Genomic DNA, 16992 nt, shown 5'->3' with positions numbered 1-16992 from the left:
GACAAAGCATATTGCTGTAACAGCATGTATATCAGTCAAACAGAATTGAATTGAGTTGTGCATGGAGTAGGTAGGTGGATGTGCATTCGAGGGGAACCAGAGTCTCTGCAGAACTCTATGGCAGCCCTCTCTGAGATGATACGCCAGTAGAAAGAGGGATGGTGCACAGTGCACGCATCTAAAAAAAGTAATCCACGTGCTAGACAATTGTGTCAGATAAGAGGAAGGTTGGTCTGCACACTGTTTTTTGCTTCAGAGGTAAATTTATTTACTTAAAAAGGCAACTTTTCATCAGGCATTGCCTTTTTAAGTAAATAAATTTACCTCTGGAGCAAAAAACATGATACAGTGCACCATTACGAAAGTACTGGTGGTGGAGGTGGCCGGCCCCTGCAACCCCTCAGTTGGTTTCTGTTTCAGGCTGTACCAGCTCAGAAATAAATCAAATAAACAAGCCATTGATACAACAAAGCCCAGAGCATTCAAGGGAGACCCCAAGAGGAGATGGCAGAGATGTCTTTTGGGTTGAGATCCATTATGTTCTTGTCAAACAAATAGACTAGCCTACCACCACCATGCCAAGCCTTAGCCCAGATGGCAGTAGATTGAGTCGGCTTCTAATCTGGCCCTGATCTGCCAAAAATGCAGATTCGCCACCAGTGCACCATTCACGCTTTACCAGAATTTGACCAGACTAAATGCATGGCCTATCTACATAGCGGCCACACTGAATAAGCATAAACAAAAGTTTAAGCAACTCAGCAGCACATGTTTTTTTGTGGTGGATTGTCCAATTCCATTGGCTATTTGGTTACATCACACACACACACACACACACATGTATGTGCACACACACACACATACACACACACGCACACACACACACACACACACACACACACACACACACACACACACACACACACACGCACTCATCCAATGTGGTGGGAATGTATTAGCAAACAAATACAAAGCTGGACCCTGCTTTGCTTTGCTTTTTGATGTCCAAAGCCCCAGCGATGGGACCAGTCTTTTAACTCCTGGGAAGGATTTGCCTGGAGAATTATTGAAATGATCTACAATTAGTCTGTCAGCTTGTCTTACTGAGAATGAGTACGCTAAGGACAGTAAGGCTTTGAAGATCCCCTTGTTAACTACCCTACTGCAAGAATAACTTGGTTCTGCAAGGGAAATAGCACAGCTATGACAGTGTGGGATCATATATGGGCAGTGTGGGAATATGGGCTGCTTTAAGAATGATTTGAATCTACTTTATTAGCAGAATTATTTTGCATTAGGCCTACATTAGGCTACGTGATACTGTGGATTAAACTATGTTAATCCTGCTTTTAATGTAATACGATTAGAAGATATTTTGAAGTGATCCAATTACTCTTGGCATTGGTAACACAATCGTAATTGACCCTAAATAGTCAAAAATGAGATTGAAAAATTAGCTCCAATGAATTGTAAAGTGTTTTGAAGAGTGATGTCTCCGTTAAGGAAGTGTGCGTCTTGCTTGGACTGTTTAGGTTAGGATTTATTTATTTACTAGTGGTAGAGTAATAGTCACACTTGCATTTAAAAATAGATTTGTTCCAATAGTTTACTGGCCACAGTCGGTAGACAAGCCATTGCCCAATTGCATATTCATTTGCAAAAGGTAAGCGACACCGCTGAACCACCTTAACAGAGCTATGGCAGCCCGGAGCGGGGAGTGGAAGTTTGAGGGTCATGAAGATTGGTGGGTGGAGACCGCATGGGGACAACCCTTTTGGAAAAAAAAGGGAAAATCACGTGTTTGGAGATCAAAGGATCTCCGCTTTGTAGGGCCAGAGAGGGAGAGAGGGGGAGTCAAAGAGAGGGAGAGAGAGCGCAAGCAAGCTAGCTAGCTGGCAGTCAAGCAAGCAAGCAAGCAAGCGAGCGAGCTAGCGAGCAATGCAACTCAGAAGGCTGCAATGGTGAAATAAGCACGATTCGTGAAGGGCATATTTTTTTCGTTGCACAATCCAGAGAACATCGCGGTCTGAGACTCGTCTGTTCCAGTTAGACTTAATTTCTTATTCAATACCTTAAAAACATTGGAAATTATGTCCCGATCGGCGCTGATCCAACCGGCAAGATGATGGTTTTATCAAGGAGAGGGTTAGGTTGTGTAGCAGATTCGGTGGTCTTGGTGATATTTGTGGCCACCTCTTGCTTGGGAACCGTATCAACCAAGGATACTGCCTTTGTGGAAGTTGTGCTTTTTGAGTCAAGTCCAAATGGAGATTATACCACTTACACTACCGGTTTGCAAGGAAGATTCTCCAAGGCTGGAGCCACAATCAGCGCAGAGGGTGAAATCGTACAAGTATGTAAACATTATTTATTAGTTGTGAGTGTACAAGTAGTATGCGGCCATTGCATGTGATTGCTTTTTTGATTTTTCTCTCTACTTCTGACGCTCCTCGCCACAACTTTTTGATGGGCTGCTGCGGGTGTGGGGGCTGGAGGGGGCTGCGCTATGTGAGGATGGTACTAGCTAGCTAACTAGCTATGCGGTCACAAGATGGCCTCTAATGTTATCTAGTAAACCTCAATTCTGTTAAACATACGATCAGCAGTTAATTTAATATGTCTAGTATTTAGTGAAGCTCCCTTTGAAGCACCTCATAACATCACAGCCTCTGTATGTACATTCGAACGCTTCAATTTTGTAGTGGGTTCTTTTTTCTTTTTACATGTCATGAATAATCATGTTCGACAAAGGTTTGCCTCAAAATAAATCGTATTTAATGTAATGGTTTATGAAACCTTACGTTGTTGGCACGAAAGGATATCTTCAGACTAAACCCAGTTTTAAAAAGATGAGATTTCCTTGGTTTAGTGAAGCATGTCTTGACGGGCCTGAAACTTTCTTTCACATAATAGTGAAATAATTGAAATGTTGACGGTCTGTCACACAGTACAGACTGTTTCCCGCTCCATAAGCCTGTAAATTTGTAACGCGGTGTGTTAAAATTTATCCAGACTGGAATCTGGTCGATTCCTTTGAAGTTCTGAGCGTAGCGAACAGCGACTCAGTATACCACTGTTAGGATAAGTAGCAACAATGCAAACATAAGTAGTCTATTACAACAGAAAGGCGATAAATAAGATTGGGTCATTAATTAACTCTTTCAAATAGTGTTGATCTTGATGAGAAGAAGAGTTGCGTGATGGTATAATCTGTTGAATAGTTCAATCCGCTCCTCGTCGTCTTTTTTGTACTCTTGGGCAAGTTTACCAAAATGCTTTGAAAGCAGTCCAAGTCCGTAGCGTTATGTGGGTATTATGCTACACCCCATTCCCCTCCAATCGTTGTAGCTTTTACATGTAAACGGAGAACGTGGAGCGATTGTTGTGCTTCGCTGAAAGACTTATCAAGAGCTAGTTGCCTAATCTTTGATCATTTGCCTTAACTTTGAATTTGAGTTAAGAACACCTAGCATGCAGTATGAGGTTCGAAAATGTGCTCACTGAAAATAAGATCCACAGGCAGCGGCGAGTGGGAAAGCACATGAAAGAGACTTCAGAATCCACTGAGTTCAGTGCGGATCAAAGTTAGTAGGCTAAACGCAACGTTCCCTACCCATGCACGTTTTCCGAGAGGCTCTCTTGTGGACAAAAAGCTTTGTGACACCGTACACCTTGTCATTGGAATAGTAATGTTCGATAACTGGTGGTGACGGGAAAATGTTAGGGCTGGAATTGGATCGCCTAGATTAGAAGAACAGTTGTACTAGTTCCATGATCTATGTTGTGTTTGTCAGGCAAAACAAGGACATCACAATGAAGTGTATTTGTTAATGATAATGTAATAAACGTTATATGAATGACAGATTTGTCAGGGTTGAAAAAAGATGATTTACAACCCACCTGTAGCTGAGTAGGCTAGTGTGCAATATGGCTTTGTGAGGCTTTTTTCTTCTCATAGCCTATATGAAGCCCTAATTGTATGAAAGGTTTGAGAAAATGCAAACCTATACTTTGCAAACCATACCCGTCATGGACTTCAATGACATTTTTAATTTCACATTCCCTTGTGTCTCTCTCTATGTATTCCAGTGAAAGGAAATGAGAATTTATGGCTGTAAAAAAGTTAAAATGGATGTTATATTTAGGCTGTGCCTTGCAGACAGTTGGAATGTGAATGCACTCACATGTTGAGAGCGCAGTGTTAGGCACTTGTGCATGGGCCTTCAGGCTGTTGCAGTCCCGTTAAATGCAGTGCAAGGCTTTCCGCTTTGGTGGTAGGCATACTTTATCAAACCCAGGTTTATATAAATTGCACTGAAGAAAGTATTGGATCCAAGAAATTAACAACATTTTGCAGAGAAATGGACACTGTATGTGTTGTCTGAATGGTATTGATAGTCTATGTACAGTACTGCCTGCCCATAGTGCAATAGCAAATCCAAGACTTCACTGCTGAGGTTTGTCAGAAGTTATCTGAAAAATGTTTTGCATGATAATTTCAGCACAGGCATTTGCAGATGTTGAAAGACGTTACTCTATTTCAGCTTCTAATTTTTTAATTTAAGTAGTTATTTTATAGGTATATGGACCATTGTTTTGACTATTCTGGGTATGGGGAATATTTTGAGGCTCATTGTGGTCTGCTAGAATCATTCCCATTCACTGAAAGCAAATTGTGCAGTTCAAATGAGAATGCTTGTCACTAGTAAAGGTTATGAACCAACCAAAACAGTATTATTTTCCCATATAGATGAGAGACCATTTTGCATGTTTTGAAATGTCTAGGTTCATGGCAATGTTCGAGCAGTGGATCACATTCTACTGTAGGTGGATCCGCACTGGCCACCTTGTCTTGAAGCTGATATTATGCAGCTGAATTTCAGCGCATCTACTGTTGTCGCGTTGTCGCAAGAATCCCTCAAGCTTGTTCCAGTCCTCATGTGTAACTGTCTCTTTTATGAATGATTTTGCTCCCGGCTCCAGAGATGAGTCTGGCTTCCTGAACTTAGCAGTCCTCTATCATCCGCCACACCACCTCTACATAACAACCCCCTTACAGGCTAGCCTACTGGAGGCATGGTGCTGCTGTTTGCTCTCCTGGAGTTCTGGTTGGTACTGCCTTTGCTATGGTGGATGAGCCTTCAGGCCTAAGGTTCTTTTTGCACGCCAGAGGCTTTCAAAGCAACACTGTGTGTGTGTATAACATTGCGTTGAGATGCCCTTTAGTAGGTGTGAGTGAGTGTGGAGGGGGAGGGGGGGTCCCTTTCCCTGTTCTCATAGGGCAAAAAAACGAGCGCCTGCTATGTGAGCCAAAACAAATAAATTAACTCAATTTGCTACTTGCTCCATGTTAGGGGAAAATGAGGTGACTGGTCTTGGCTAATACGCAAAACCAATGTTCCACTTGGCAAGTGCCCCCTTCTGCCTGGAGTTGGTGGTGGTGGTGGTGTTTTTTTCCCTTCTTGAAAAGGAAGGTAATCAATGTCTTTTCAAATTATTCTCTTGGCAGTTGAGGCGGTGTGGTTTTTTTTCTCCCTGCGACAAGGTTGGCTCGTGTGTTGCATTTCGAATACAGTTAAAAAGTGTTTAAGTCTGATGTTATTTAGCTGACTCATGGCTGAAAAGAATTTGGTTGATGTGACTGGATTAGTCCTAATGGCTTTGTAAGATGTTGATCCACAGTCTTAAAATTAATGGTCTTGTATTAAATTTTTTATTTTTTTTTCATTATTTATCCCTACAAATTTCAGCAAATTAGGCGTGGTCTATTTGACCTGGAGTTTACCATACGATCATAATCGCTTGTGCTGTAATTTGAGAGTTCACAGTTGTCTCAAGGAACCAGGGACATGCATATCTAATGACAGCCTGCATCTTGTTTTCTGAAGTAATGAGCTTCCTCCCTCTGGATTGGCCCACAGTGCGGGTTTCTCGGATACCAGCTGATGCCGAGGTGGAACTGGCCCCTAGTTGGCCCAGATCCGGGCGCCCACTGAGGTCCTTGTTCCCATTTTGGTGGCTGAATGTGATTCATCATACTCCACACAGTAATGTATACAGCTTGGATATTGTACTTTGTGGAATATCCCTTAGGGATATTCAGCCTAGATAGTGGTATAGACAATGTTTGGGGTGGTGGAATCATGCATCTGTCCCCAATACCTACCCAACCCGTAGTACATCCGTGTGTACGGACAGACCAGAGTCTGTATTTTTGTTAAGATTGTGTGAATTAAATGATTAACCTGAAGATGAAACAATAGGATTAGTAATATAAAAAAACTAAAAGAAAAACCATTCCAGAGCAAATCCTCACAGCGTGGCTTCAAAAGCAGTGGCCATATTTTTGTCCTTTTCGGAGCTCCTTGTGGCCCTCATGCGCGAGCGTTGTCATTTCCTCTGGAGCTTACTCGCAGCTGGCACATCTGAGTCTCATTTCCAGCCGCGGCGTGGAGTGGAGTGGAGGGGAGTGGAGCGCTCGGAGCCGGGGACGGAGCCACAGGAGGAGCAGGAGCTGAGACGTGGCGCTGAGGTGACCATGTGCGACTCTTCCCATGGAGCGCACAAGAATGTGGCCACTATGCTACCTACTTCCTGCACCACCAGAGAGTGGTGGTGGTGGTGGTGTTGGGGGGCCTCAAACTGAAGTCTGCATGGAGGAAGGAAAACATATACATGCTGCCTGCTCCCCAAAAACTCATCTCCCTGAAAAAAGTAAAACACAAAAAACTGCATCAAGCATCGTTGTGTGTGTGCTCATAAATTAAATTAGTTCTGTGGGTGTGGGTTATACTTCATACGAGAATACACATTACACACATATTTGTGTGACTGTGTATGTGCATGTGCGCTTGTGCCTGCATGCTTTAGCAGTTACTATTGCAAGCGTTCCACCTCTTCGAAAGCAGCAGTGTGTGTGCTAAATTAAGACGATAATGAGGGCTTGGTTTTGCGTTTTTTCTTTTCGTTCAGACTGAAAATCCCAGGAGTCTGGTATGACTCCATCCGAGACAACAAGAGGTACAGAGGAGAGGGCCACCACCCCTCCCTGCTTGGGCTGCAGTAGCCGTATCCAGCCATAAGTTTAAAAGGTTAAAGTGCTTCGCGACTACTTTTTCCATTTATTGGTTTTGTGGTCACAGCTGTATTTTAAGTGCTATCTACTCAAACCGCCAACCTCTTTGACTTTCATATCCCAGCCAAAGTAATTTGAGGCTGTGTTTCTCCGCTATGGGAATAGAACAGATTAAACTGTTTTTGTCTCTCTCTCTGTCTCTCTCTCTCTCTCGCTCTCTCCCCCTGGCTTTCTTCTTCTCCTGCTGTCTGAAGCTGTGATGGGCATAAAAAACACACAAATACAGACAAACACTTTTTGCCCCCTGCCAGCCATCCACCACCCACTCCACAACAGCGAAAAGCATCTACTGCTCAGCAGGCTGGGTGTTGCTTTACTGTCGGTTTCCGTGGGTTAAAGCAGGCTGCCCTGACGTGTCTGGGGAATGGGGTTTGCCCTCGGTAATCCTCAAGGTTCATTCCATCTGAGGGCCTTCTCTTTTCCTCTCCCTTTCCTCCTCCCTGCTCATCCCTTTGACTTGGCCACTGTGCCGTCGTCAGGGTTCCGTCGTCAGGGTTGCTTTTGTTTGATTGAGCGCCCCTTTGTTGCTCTTGCAGGGGCTCAGAAGTAACCACTCTTCTCGGGGGCCTCAACATACATGACTCTGTTTGCCTTTTCTCTCTACTTGCCTCTCCCTCTCTCTCTCTCTTTCTCTTTCTGTCTGTCCCTCTCTCTGTCTATTTTCTCCTCTCCCCATCTATTTCCTCTGGGAATATCTTCTCTCAGCTGCTATTGATTACTTGTCACAATAGATTTATATGAAGCGCAGGCCTGCTTAAAAACCCAGATGTTACACTAATGCTTGTCCTGTGGCTAATGAAGTGGTTCCGTGCTCCATGAATATGCATGTGTGTACTACCCCTGCACTGTGCACTCATGTAAGTCATGGCTATGAATTTGTAACATAATTTGTAACATTCATGTCGTGTTGAGTCAGTTTTTTTCTGGTGGGAGGGAGGTGGCAAGGGGAGTGGGGTGGTTGCTAATGTCAACATTGAATGTGTATTTTTAAACTATAAGAGATTGTGTGAGTGCACTAGTATGACCTTGATGGAAGCTCTTATCTCTACCTTCTTTTTACTATTAGACAACCATGAGCCATGGACAGAAATTAAACAGTGTCGACAAAAAAAAGAAAATAGAAAAACCACACTCTCTATCTTTGTCCCCTCCCCACCCCCCCATCATGCCACCTCTTCTCTGGCCCATTCTCTCGATGCCACAGAGGGGCCGAAAAAACAAAGGCGACGGAAGCGGGCATTATGACATGACAATGCCCTACATGCACACACAAGGGAATGGCATGCTTTGTTGTCTGCCAGGAATGTGCTGACTAATGATGGAAGACCAAAATGCTGACCCCCCCCCCCCCCCCAAACTGCTGGTCCCAACCCAACACTCACTTTTTTGGTCATATACTAGATAGATGAGGAAGGTAGTTCTGTCTGTCTGTCTATCTGTCTAAATACTGTAGCTCACACACTCACACACAAACTCGTACACATGCCTTTTTTTACACACACTGTTGCCCCTGACCATGTGGTAGACGTGCAGTACAACTGTTTCCCTGACACCGTGTGGAGTGGTCTTATCACAGCTCGGGTCAGTCTCCAAGGGTCAAAGTATCCTCTTTTGCGTCCACCGTTACTTTCTTACATAAGGTTGTAGACTGTAGAGGTTGCGAACAGGATGGAACTTTCTGTCCTGGCTGCCGGCTGTGGTCAATCAATGAGAAGCACTAAGATAAGTCTGTAGCAGCCCTCTCAGCTTCCCAAAGAAACGTTCTCCAACCATTTTTTTTTTTTATTGGAACCTTTCTGAAGTAAAGAATGAATTCCACTTTTGAGACACGAAAATATATTATTGTCTTCCAGGCAGAAGCATTTTTGTTTGTATTTGGTGACATGTGTTCTGGTGTGGTGTTGTCTAATGTCTCCATTGCTCAGACAGGAATTCCAGTCCAGCTGCCCCCCCCACCCCACCCCACCCCACCCCCCCTCTTTTATTGTTCTTTGTGAAGGGGATTGGAGCATACCAATGGCTGGGATCTTTTACAGGCATGTCAGGTGTGCAGGAACACCCATGCCCCTCCCCCGACGTGTGTCTCTCTCTCTCTCACTCTCTCTCTCTCTTGCTCGCTCGCTTCCTCTCTCTCTCTCTCTCTCTCTTGCTCGCTCGCTTCCTCTCTCTCTCACTCTCTCTCTCTCTCTCTCTCTCTCTCTCTCACTCTCTCTTGCTCGCTCGCTCGCTCGCTTCCTCTCTCTCCCCCTCTCTCCCTCTCGCTCTCTTGCTCCCTCTCTTCTTCTCTCCCTCCCCGTCTCTTTTTCAGGGATTGTCAGGTGTGCATGTAGAGCCACCCCATCCCCCAATGGCTGCGGGGCTCCTTGCAGTGTCGCCAGAATAAGCGATGGTGTCCGATGACTGTCTGTGGGCCTTCTAATGAGAGGGGACCTGGACAGAGGCACAATAAGGCCAGGCTTATGATGGATTGGAGTGTCTGTCTGTAGGCGGCTACATGGTAGTCTCTGGGCAATTTGTCTTTTCTTTTTTTGTCTTTGCCAGGCTCAGGTCTCAGTGGAATTCCGTGTGGTATAGCGCTGTAAAATCTGCCCTGTGTGGCTGTTTTTTATTGTTTTTAGTTCTTTTGTTGTGTGGAAGTTTTGCCTTGTTGTTTTTCAACGAAGAAGAAGAGACAGTACATTGTGGTAGTGTTTGCATCATGGACATTGTTAAGGCAGTGTTCTTTTCTGACTAGCAGAGTGTAAGTCTTAGGACTTCCTTTTCCAGTAACATTAATAATCAAGTTACTAGTGCAGGGTCCTCATCTTCCTTCATACCCTCATAACGTGGACCTTGCATTGAACCTTGAGTAAGTTTTACCTGATTTGAAAAGATTTGAAAAGAAACATGATTTGAATTTCTTCTCAAAGTAGACGCCGTTGTCTTAGTTCATTGACGATAAAGACAAATGACCCCTCTATGACAAGTGTGCAAATTAAATTTATGTTTGAAATATTCAATTTAAAGTAGAAAAGATTGGCACTTTTTTTTATGTGAGCCGATGCACATACACACGCACAGAGATGGACAGAACAAATTACGACACCCTAGGATTGCACTTCCCTATTGGAGGTGAGGGTAATAATGTCTTCGTTTCCCATAACACCACATGGTTATGAAAGATGTTTTTTAAGAATGGTAGCTTGGGTAAAATCCAGGGTGTGATCTCTCAGGTCAACTGAGTGCAGGCCAACAGTGTTTTTATTTATATATATATATATATATATATATATATATATATATATATATATATATATATATATATATATATATATATATATATATATATATATATATATATATAATCTAGGAAAGGACATACAAACAATACATTAGTAAATGTTGTTGATCAGACTGGGTTAGCTTGGTTTATGGAGCTCCATACAGTATGCTGTCTATTGAGCTGCTTATTTTGTGGAGGTAGCTAGCTTATGGGGCTAGTCGGGTAGGCAGGTAGGCTGTCAGGTTGGCTTGCAGGGCCCGGGGAGTGCTAGTGAGAAGTGGCTGGAGGAGGCTCCTGGTGATGGCGGCTGCTGTGTTGGAGGAGGACTCTCGACGTGGGTGTAAACCCCGCTGGGATGGTTTGGCTCAGCCGCCATACCGCGGCAGTGGTGGCCCGACGGGGCGGGCCGTGGTAGGGTGCAGGGCGCGGGCGAGATCAAACGCTCTACCGTGCTCAGGCAGGACGGCTGCTTCAAAGTGGCGAGGTGAGTAATGTCTGCCTGATACGCCACACCGCAAACTGCTGCCGATGATGTAATCGCAGCCCTTGAGCAAAATACACTCCCGTACAAATAAAGGTGGAGAGAGAGAGAGAGAGGGAGAGAGAGAGAGAGAGAGAGGAGAGAGAGAGAGAGAGAGAGAGAGAGAGAGAGGTGTATGTTTTTATGTGTGTTGGAGGTGGAAGAAAGGAGGGAAAGAAAAGGCTTCTCCTGTCAGACCCCATACCCAACCTTAAAAAATAACCTGAGGGCCCTTACAAGTTTTAATGTCTTGCTTCCAGCCCTCCCTCCCTCCATCTCTTCTTGCCTTAATCAGATTATACATAAATTAGATCAGCTATAGGAAAATACATAATTTAGGACCTGAAAGTCGAATACATGGATTTATCTGATTTCAACAGATAGGATAATCCGATGGGCATTCCTGAAGTACAAAGCAGTTGGAACATGGTTGGCTGTTCTTTGTAAAGTTTATACAGTGCTTTTGTCTCTCTCTCTCTCTCTCTCTCTCTCTCTCTCTCTCTCTCTCTCTCTCTCTCTCTCTCTCTCTCTCTCTCTCTCTCTCTCTCTCTCTCTCTCTCTCTCTCTCTCTCTCTCTCTCTCTCTCTGACCTTCCGCCTGAAAGACAGGCTCTTGCTGCTTTCAAAACTCATTGAGGCTCATTCTGCTGATCACTCATTGACAGCCCACATGACTGCCTAAGGCCTAGGATCATTGTGTGCCCCCCCTGACTGCAGTTCCCTGTAGTGATATACGACGCTGTCCAAGTGTCATCGCTAGAACCTGAAGTGTTAACTCAAGGTTGTCAAGAACTCACAGTTCTTTTATTGCCCTAAGCTGGCTCTGATCTCTGTACACTAGTCCAGGGCCATGCATCTCAGTGCAGAGCATGCAGTCCTTCTTCACAGTCCACTAGAGATCAAGCAGCCCCTTTTTGGCAGATCAGATAAGTAAATGTGTGTTTTTGTATATATGTAATGGTCTTGTGAAAGTCTAGCCAACTATTCATCAAAAGCAAGAAATGTTTTTGCTGTCTGCATTCTTCGGGCAGTTAAATGCTGGTATTTGTGGCCCTCTCGCTGCAGAAGGGCATATTGACCTTTTCAGTAGTGATCCATCAGACTGGTCTATGCTCGGAGGTATGAGTTGCTGTCACATTTGTGAACGTTAGCTTTCACTGCAGTAACAACAGAAAGGACATTTGCATGCATAACATTCTCCAGGTTATCCAGGCCTCTTGAACCATGACTGGGAGGTTGTAAGCAAGCCAGCAGAGAGGATGATGAGAGATGGAATCATTATGGTTGAGATTCAGCTAGGAGGTGATCTCAGAACAGGTCCATGGGTCCAAATCCGTGCCAAATCTAGACTCAATTCGCTCCTATGTACACAGCTAGTTCGAGAGGAGGAGGAAGAGCTGAAGAGAGGTATGCAGGTGTTTTGTGTCGTGTCCGAGGAGTTAGCAATGCTCTCTCCCCAAAGTGATGCAGTAATGACTCTGACATTTTCTGCATGCAGATTCTACCCACTCGGTCCTATCGGCCCGACTCCATCGGCCACTATCTGATGGGAGGACGCATGAAAAGGTCGGGGTAATTACTGCGCTCAGCTCGTCGTCAGCAGTGCAGCCGTTTATCTGTTCGTTTCCTCTCTCTCGCTCTCTCTCTTTCTCTCTCTCTCTCTCTCTGCCAGCCAATAGTGTTTGATTCAGTACTGTGGTTTTGTGTAGCTGAGTGAGATACTAGTTGTTGACTTGAATCATCATTGCTGGATAAGTCATTGTGACGCCAACTTCAATCGTGACTTGTGACTCTCTGTGGAATGATGTCACCTGGAGGACACAATCCAGAAAGTGTACCGTATTTTCCGGACTATAAGTCGCACTTTTTTTCATAGTTTGGCTGGCCCTGCGACTTATAATCAGGTGCGACTTATATATGAAAAAAATATATAATTGAACATGTTTTTAAATGTTAATTCATATTAACTGACATGAACCCTACATGAAACATTACTGTCTAGCGCGAGAGAGCGCTCTCAAATGCACAAGTTCTGTGCACTTTCAGTCAGAGATTAGTGGTAGCGCTATGCCTGAAGCACAGTGCACCTAAATCATCAAATTATGGCCAGGATTCTATTTATAGCCGGGCCTCAGATTCGGACAAATAAAGGCCAGTAATAATTTTGTTTCAATTTAACTCATAAAAGAGCTCTTCTTAATATTTTATATTGTTGGTTGGTTTAATATTGTTGCCAATGAAAAGTCATTGTCTTACACCACGAGTCTCCAACACGTTGCTCTCAAGCTACCAGTTGCATGCCGCCCCCTTCTGAGCTTGCCAGAGGCTGAAGCAGTAACCTACATTTAAACACAATTGTTGCTGCCAGGCATCAGCCTACGAATTTTGTAAAAAAAGTAACTCATGCAGAATTAAACAAATAACTAAATTTAGGCTATTGTAGACGTCTCCTAAACATTCCTCACCCATAATCTAGACATGCATGAAAACATTTGAAAACAAAACTCACTGCCATGTAGGCTAATATTTGATCACTGTTTTGCTACTAATTATATTTCACATAATGAATACACACTAGAAAGTAACAGTAGGCCTACTATGCGCTCCGTGTCTGTATCTGTCTGTTCACGTCCGCAATCGATGCGTTCCTCAAATGGAGAACACATCCATGTTCTCTCGCGTTATAGGCTGTCATGCTTCAGTGTTCGCAAAATTCCTGACGGTTCCTGATCGCTAAACGTTTGTTTTCCTTTCCTGTCGATCGCGGTTGATGTAGAAGCACCTAGGCTATAATTTGACTTCAGCGGTGAGAGAGAGAGAGGGAGAGAGAGAGGCACACGCAAAGTGGTCCTGCGCGCGCGTTTGCGCATGGGGTTCAATTGAAGTCAGAGTTGGTGCGTCCAGTCAATAGTCACGCTTCCAGGGCTCCATTATTGGATTAACGTTATCAGACAGCGCTGTACCATGTGTGGGAATTTCTCTCATTATGATGGAGTTGTGGGACTTTTATTATTATGCTCAATACTTAATAATTTATGCGCAATATACCCGCAATCCCGCGCTGAAATTTAGGCCCTGGTTTTAAATGCGCATATTTATTTGCCCTCTGTGTCCAGTTACATCTGTCTGTTCTTGGTCTTGGATTTTGTGAAATACATTTCTAAATATCACCTGCTTGCTGCAGCTTTGGTCTGCACGTCCTATTAAAACCCGGTCTGTGCACGTCTTCTTAAAACCGCATCTTTTTCTCTCTCGTGGGCATTTAATCTGCTGCCGGCTTGTCACTCCACATCGCACAAAATGCTTGATTGCATTGCATTCTCTACATTTTTAGCTAAATATTCATGTACGACATCAACATTTTTGTTCAGTGAATCTTTTGTAAATTGCTTTACAATTACTGTCGGGCCTATAGGCCGATCGCCTGGTTTGCGCTTTGGTCACGTCCTTTTAAAACCATCTATTTCTCTCTCGTGGGCATTTAATCTGCTGCCGGCTTGTCACTCCACATCGCCCAAAATGCTTGATTGCATTGCATTCTCCACATTTTTAGCTAAATTTTCATGTACTATGTCAGCATTTTTGTTCAGTGAATCTTTTGTAAATTGCTTTACAATTACCTTCGGGCCTATAGGTCTATGCCTGGCTTGCTTCTGTCACGTGCTTTTAAAACCATGTTTTTCTCTCTCATGAACATTTAATCTGCTGCCAGCTTGTGACTCCACATAGCCCAAAATGCTTGATTGCATTGTATTCTCCACATTTTAGCTGAATGTTGGTGTACCACATGGCATTTTCTTTCAGTGAATATTTTGCTTTACAATTAGACCTTCCGCTCTCCTCTTGGCTGCCTTCACTCCTTCATCTTCATTAACATTATTCTTTTTGGCCTCAATAGTCCAGTTACATAGTCTCTGTTTTTGGTTTTGGATTTTGTGAAATACATTTCTAAATAAATGCGACTTACAGTCCAGTGCGACTTATATATGTTTTTTTCCTGTTCATGATCCATTTTTTGACTAATGCGACTTATACTCCAGAGCGACTTATAGTCCGGAAAATAAGGTAAATCTTGGAAGTGGAGTACATTTTTTTTTATTTCCTTTGAAGGGATTCCCTTTTTTTTGCATTACAATGTCCTCTTCATGATTTCGTTTGATAAATGTTAGGGTACAGATAATTCTTCAGTCACTGCATGCATGCTATAGGGAAGTATCCCCTTTATTTAACCAGAAACGCGCACAGTGCTGGAAGAGTATCTTCAAGGGTCTTCCAGATTTTTGTGAGATGAAGGAATGGAAATGTTATCTTCTCCTGTCCTTAGTGGATTTGGTGCCCCCAGTGTAGAGCGTTCACTCAGTGCGCCTCTTAGTTTTCTGTGTAGTATCTCGAGTTCTGTTGGGATGAACTACTATCAAGCCTCAACTTGCAGCGCTGCGCTGCGCTGCAATCCTCCTGTGGTGGAGCCAGCCTATCCTCATCCCCACGGGAGACTTTGATGTTACCATGGTGAAGATGGAACCTCATCAGTGTTTTACCATGGAATCTCTCCTGTCTAATGAATTCACTGTCTAATGAATTCACACACAAGTATCAACCTCTAGTTAGCTATTGTAGGGTTTTGTATGTAGGCCAAAACCCAAGTTGCCAACCCTAATGCGAAGAACATCTTGTTACAACATGTACGAGAAATGCATTGTATTCATAAATTGTTAAGGACACAATTAATTAATTAATTGCTGAAGGTTTTTGATAGTTGAGCTCAACACACAATCAAATTACACCACTACTCCCTCTGGTGCTTCTGGAGCACTGTGTATACTGGCTGGAATTGTTTGTGGTCAGTCCATGCCATATACAGTATTTATGCCAAATTTACAGAGCTGTAGGGCTTATTTGTTGCAAACACTGAATGAGAGGTATAGGAAGATGACGAGCAGTCCTCTGACCTGGACAAGAAGTGTACACGATTTGACTAGTGGACTGCATATCTAAGCTCCATAAGCCCATGTTCATAAATCTGATAACAGGTTCACTTGGTAAACCTGTTAAAATTCCTATCAAATCAAATTCACAGTCTACAAACAGAGAAGGCTAATAATGCATACAAAGCTCATTGCTGTTTTGAGTAGACGACTATCGACTATGTGATAAATATAAGATATTGGTAGCTCTTGGCCATGTTCATTTTGTCAAAGTAGCTCTTGAATGAAAAGAGGTTGAAGATCACTGATCTAGACGGTCCCCAAGGGCCAGTACACTAATGTGTTCACTATACTCACCATTCCCGACCTGTCACGCGATAGTGTGACGTCAAATGACGTCACTTCCTCTGTCGCACGACAAATTTCAGCCTCGCGCTGGCAGCTCCTGTGACTGAACCAAAGTCTGAAGTATCATCACAGAGGCTAGTTTAGTCGCTACTGGTTGACACCAATGCTACTGACAGCTCTGCTGGAGCTCTGGTAGAATGGCTGACATTTCTACTTCTACGGTGAAAGTAGGTAGCGATAGCCTTTTCCCAACAGCGACACCTCTGTTCAGGAGAATACTGCAACTAGTGATGCAACCACCACGCGCGAGTAGAAATAGTTCCCAGTATAGTAGTCGTTTAACCAGTATTGAGTGAAACTTGAATATTGCAGAATGATGCGTACCATTTGCCCAGTGGGCTCAGAAAACTCTTGCACCATCTCATTTAGCTGAACTTTTCTTGGATAATGGGGACTGCCACTCCCCCGTTTTCATCCCATTAACAGTCAAGAGACTCTTGTGTGCAGAGTAAACACTTTTTCCTGCTCATTCTTCAGACCTCTCTTGTTTTTGTTAACTGTTGCATGGGTTCTTGCCAACAGCTGATCTTGTTGTATTTGTTTGGAGCCACCAGCTACCAAGGTAATGAAGGTTTTGTCTACATCCCCCCCCTTCTAAATACACAACCAGCAACATGGTTTTGCTTCTTGGTTTTGGAAATGCTGTGCATTTGGCATAGCTTGAATGGATCAATGGCCTCTTGCGCTTCAGAGATCTGTTTGTCGACGGAACTCTTTTCAAAAGGTTATGAAAATCCTACTCA

General features: G+C 43.6%; 1 protein-coding gene across 2 annotated transcripts in view; it reads left to right on the top strand.

Moving 5' to 3' along the window:
• Positions 1 to 1859: 1859 nt before the first annotated feature.
• znrf3 (zinc and ring finger 3) overlaps positions 1860 to 16992 on the top strand; it is a 70450-nt gene continuing 55317 nt past the window's right edge. Inside the window, exon 1 of one of the 2 annotated variants that reach the window (XM_042100930.1) lies at positions 1860 to 2353. In XM_042100930.1, the coding sequence (XP_041956864.1) occupies positions 2123 to 2353 (231 nt within the window). In that variant the 5' untranslated portion in view covers positions 1860 to 2122. Of the gene's footprint in view, positions 2354 to 6001; positions 6053 to 16992 lie in introns of those variants that run through there. The other variant, XM_042100931.1, reaches the window with a different exon arrangement.

This window comes from Alosa sapidissima, chromosome 8, assembly GCF_018492685.1.
Source record: "Alosa sapidissima isolate fAloSap1 chromosome 8, fAloSap1.pri, whole genome shotgun sequence".
Classification (NCBI taxonomy): Eukaryota; Metazoa; Chordata; class Actinopteri; order Clupeiformes; family Clupeidae; genus Alosa; species Alosa sapidissima.
Note: the sequence above shows the minus strand (reverse complement) of the source record. Positions and strands in the feature narration are given on the sequence as shown.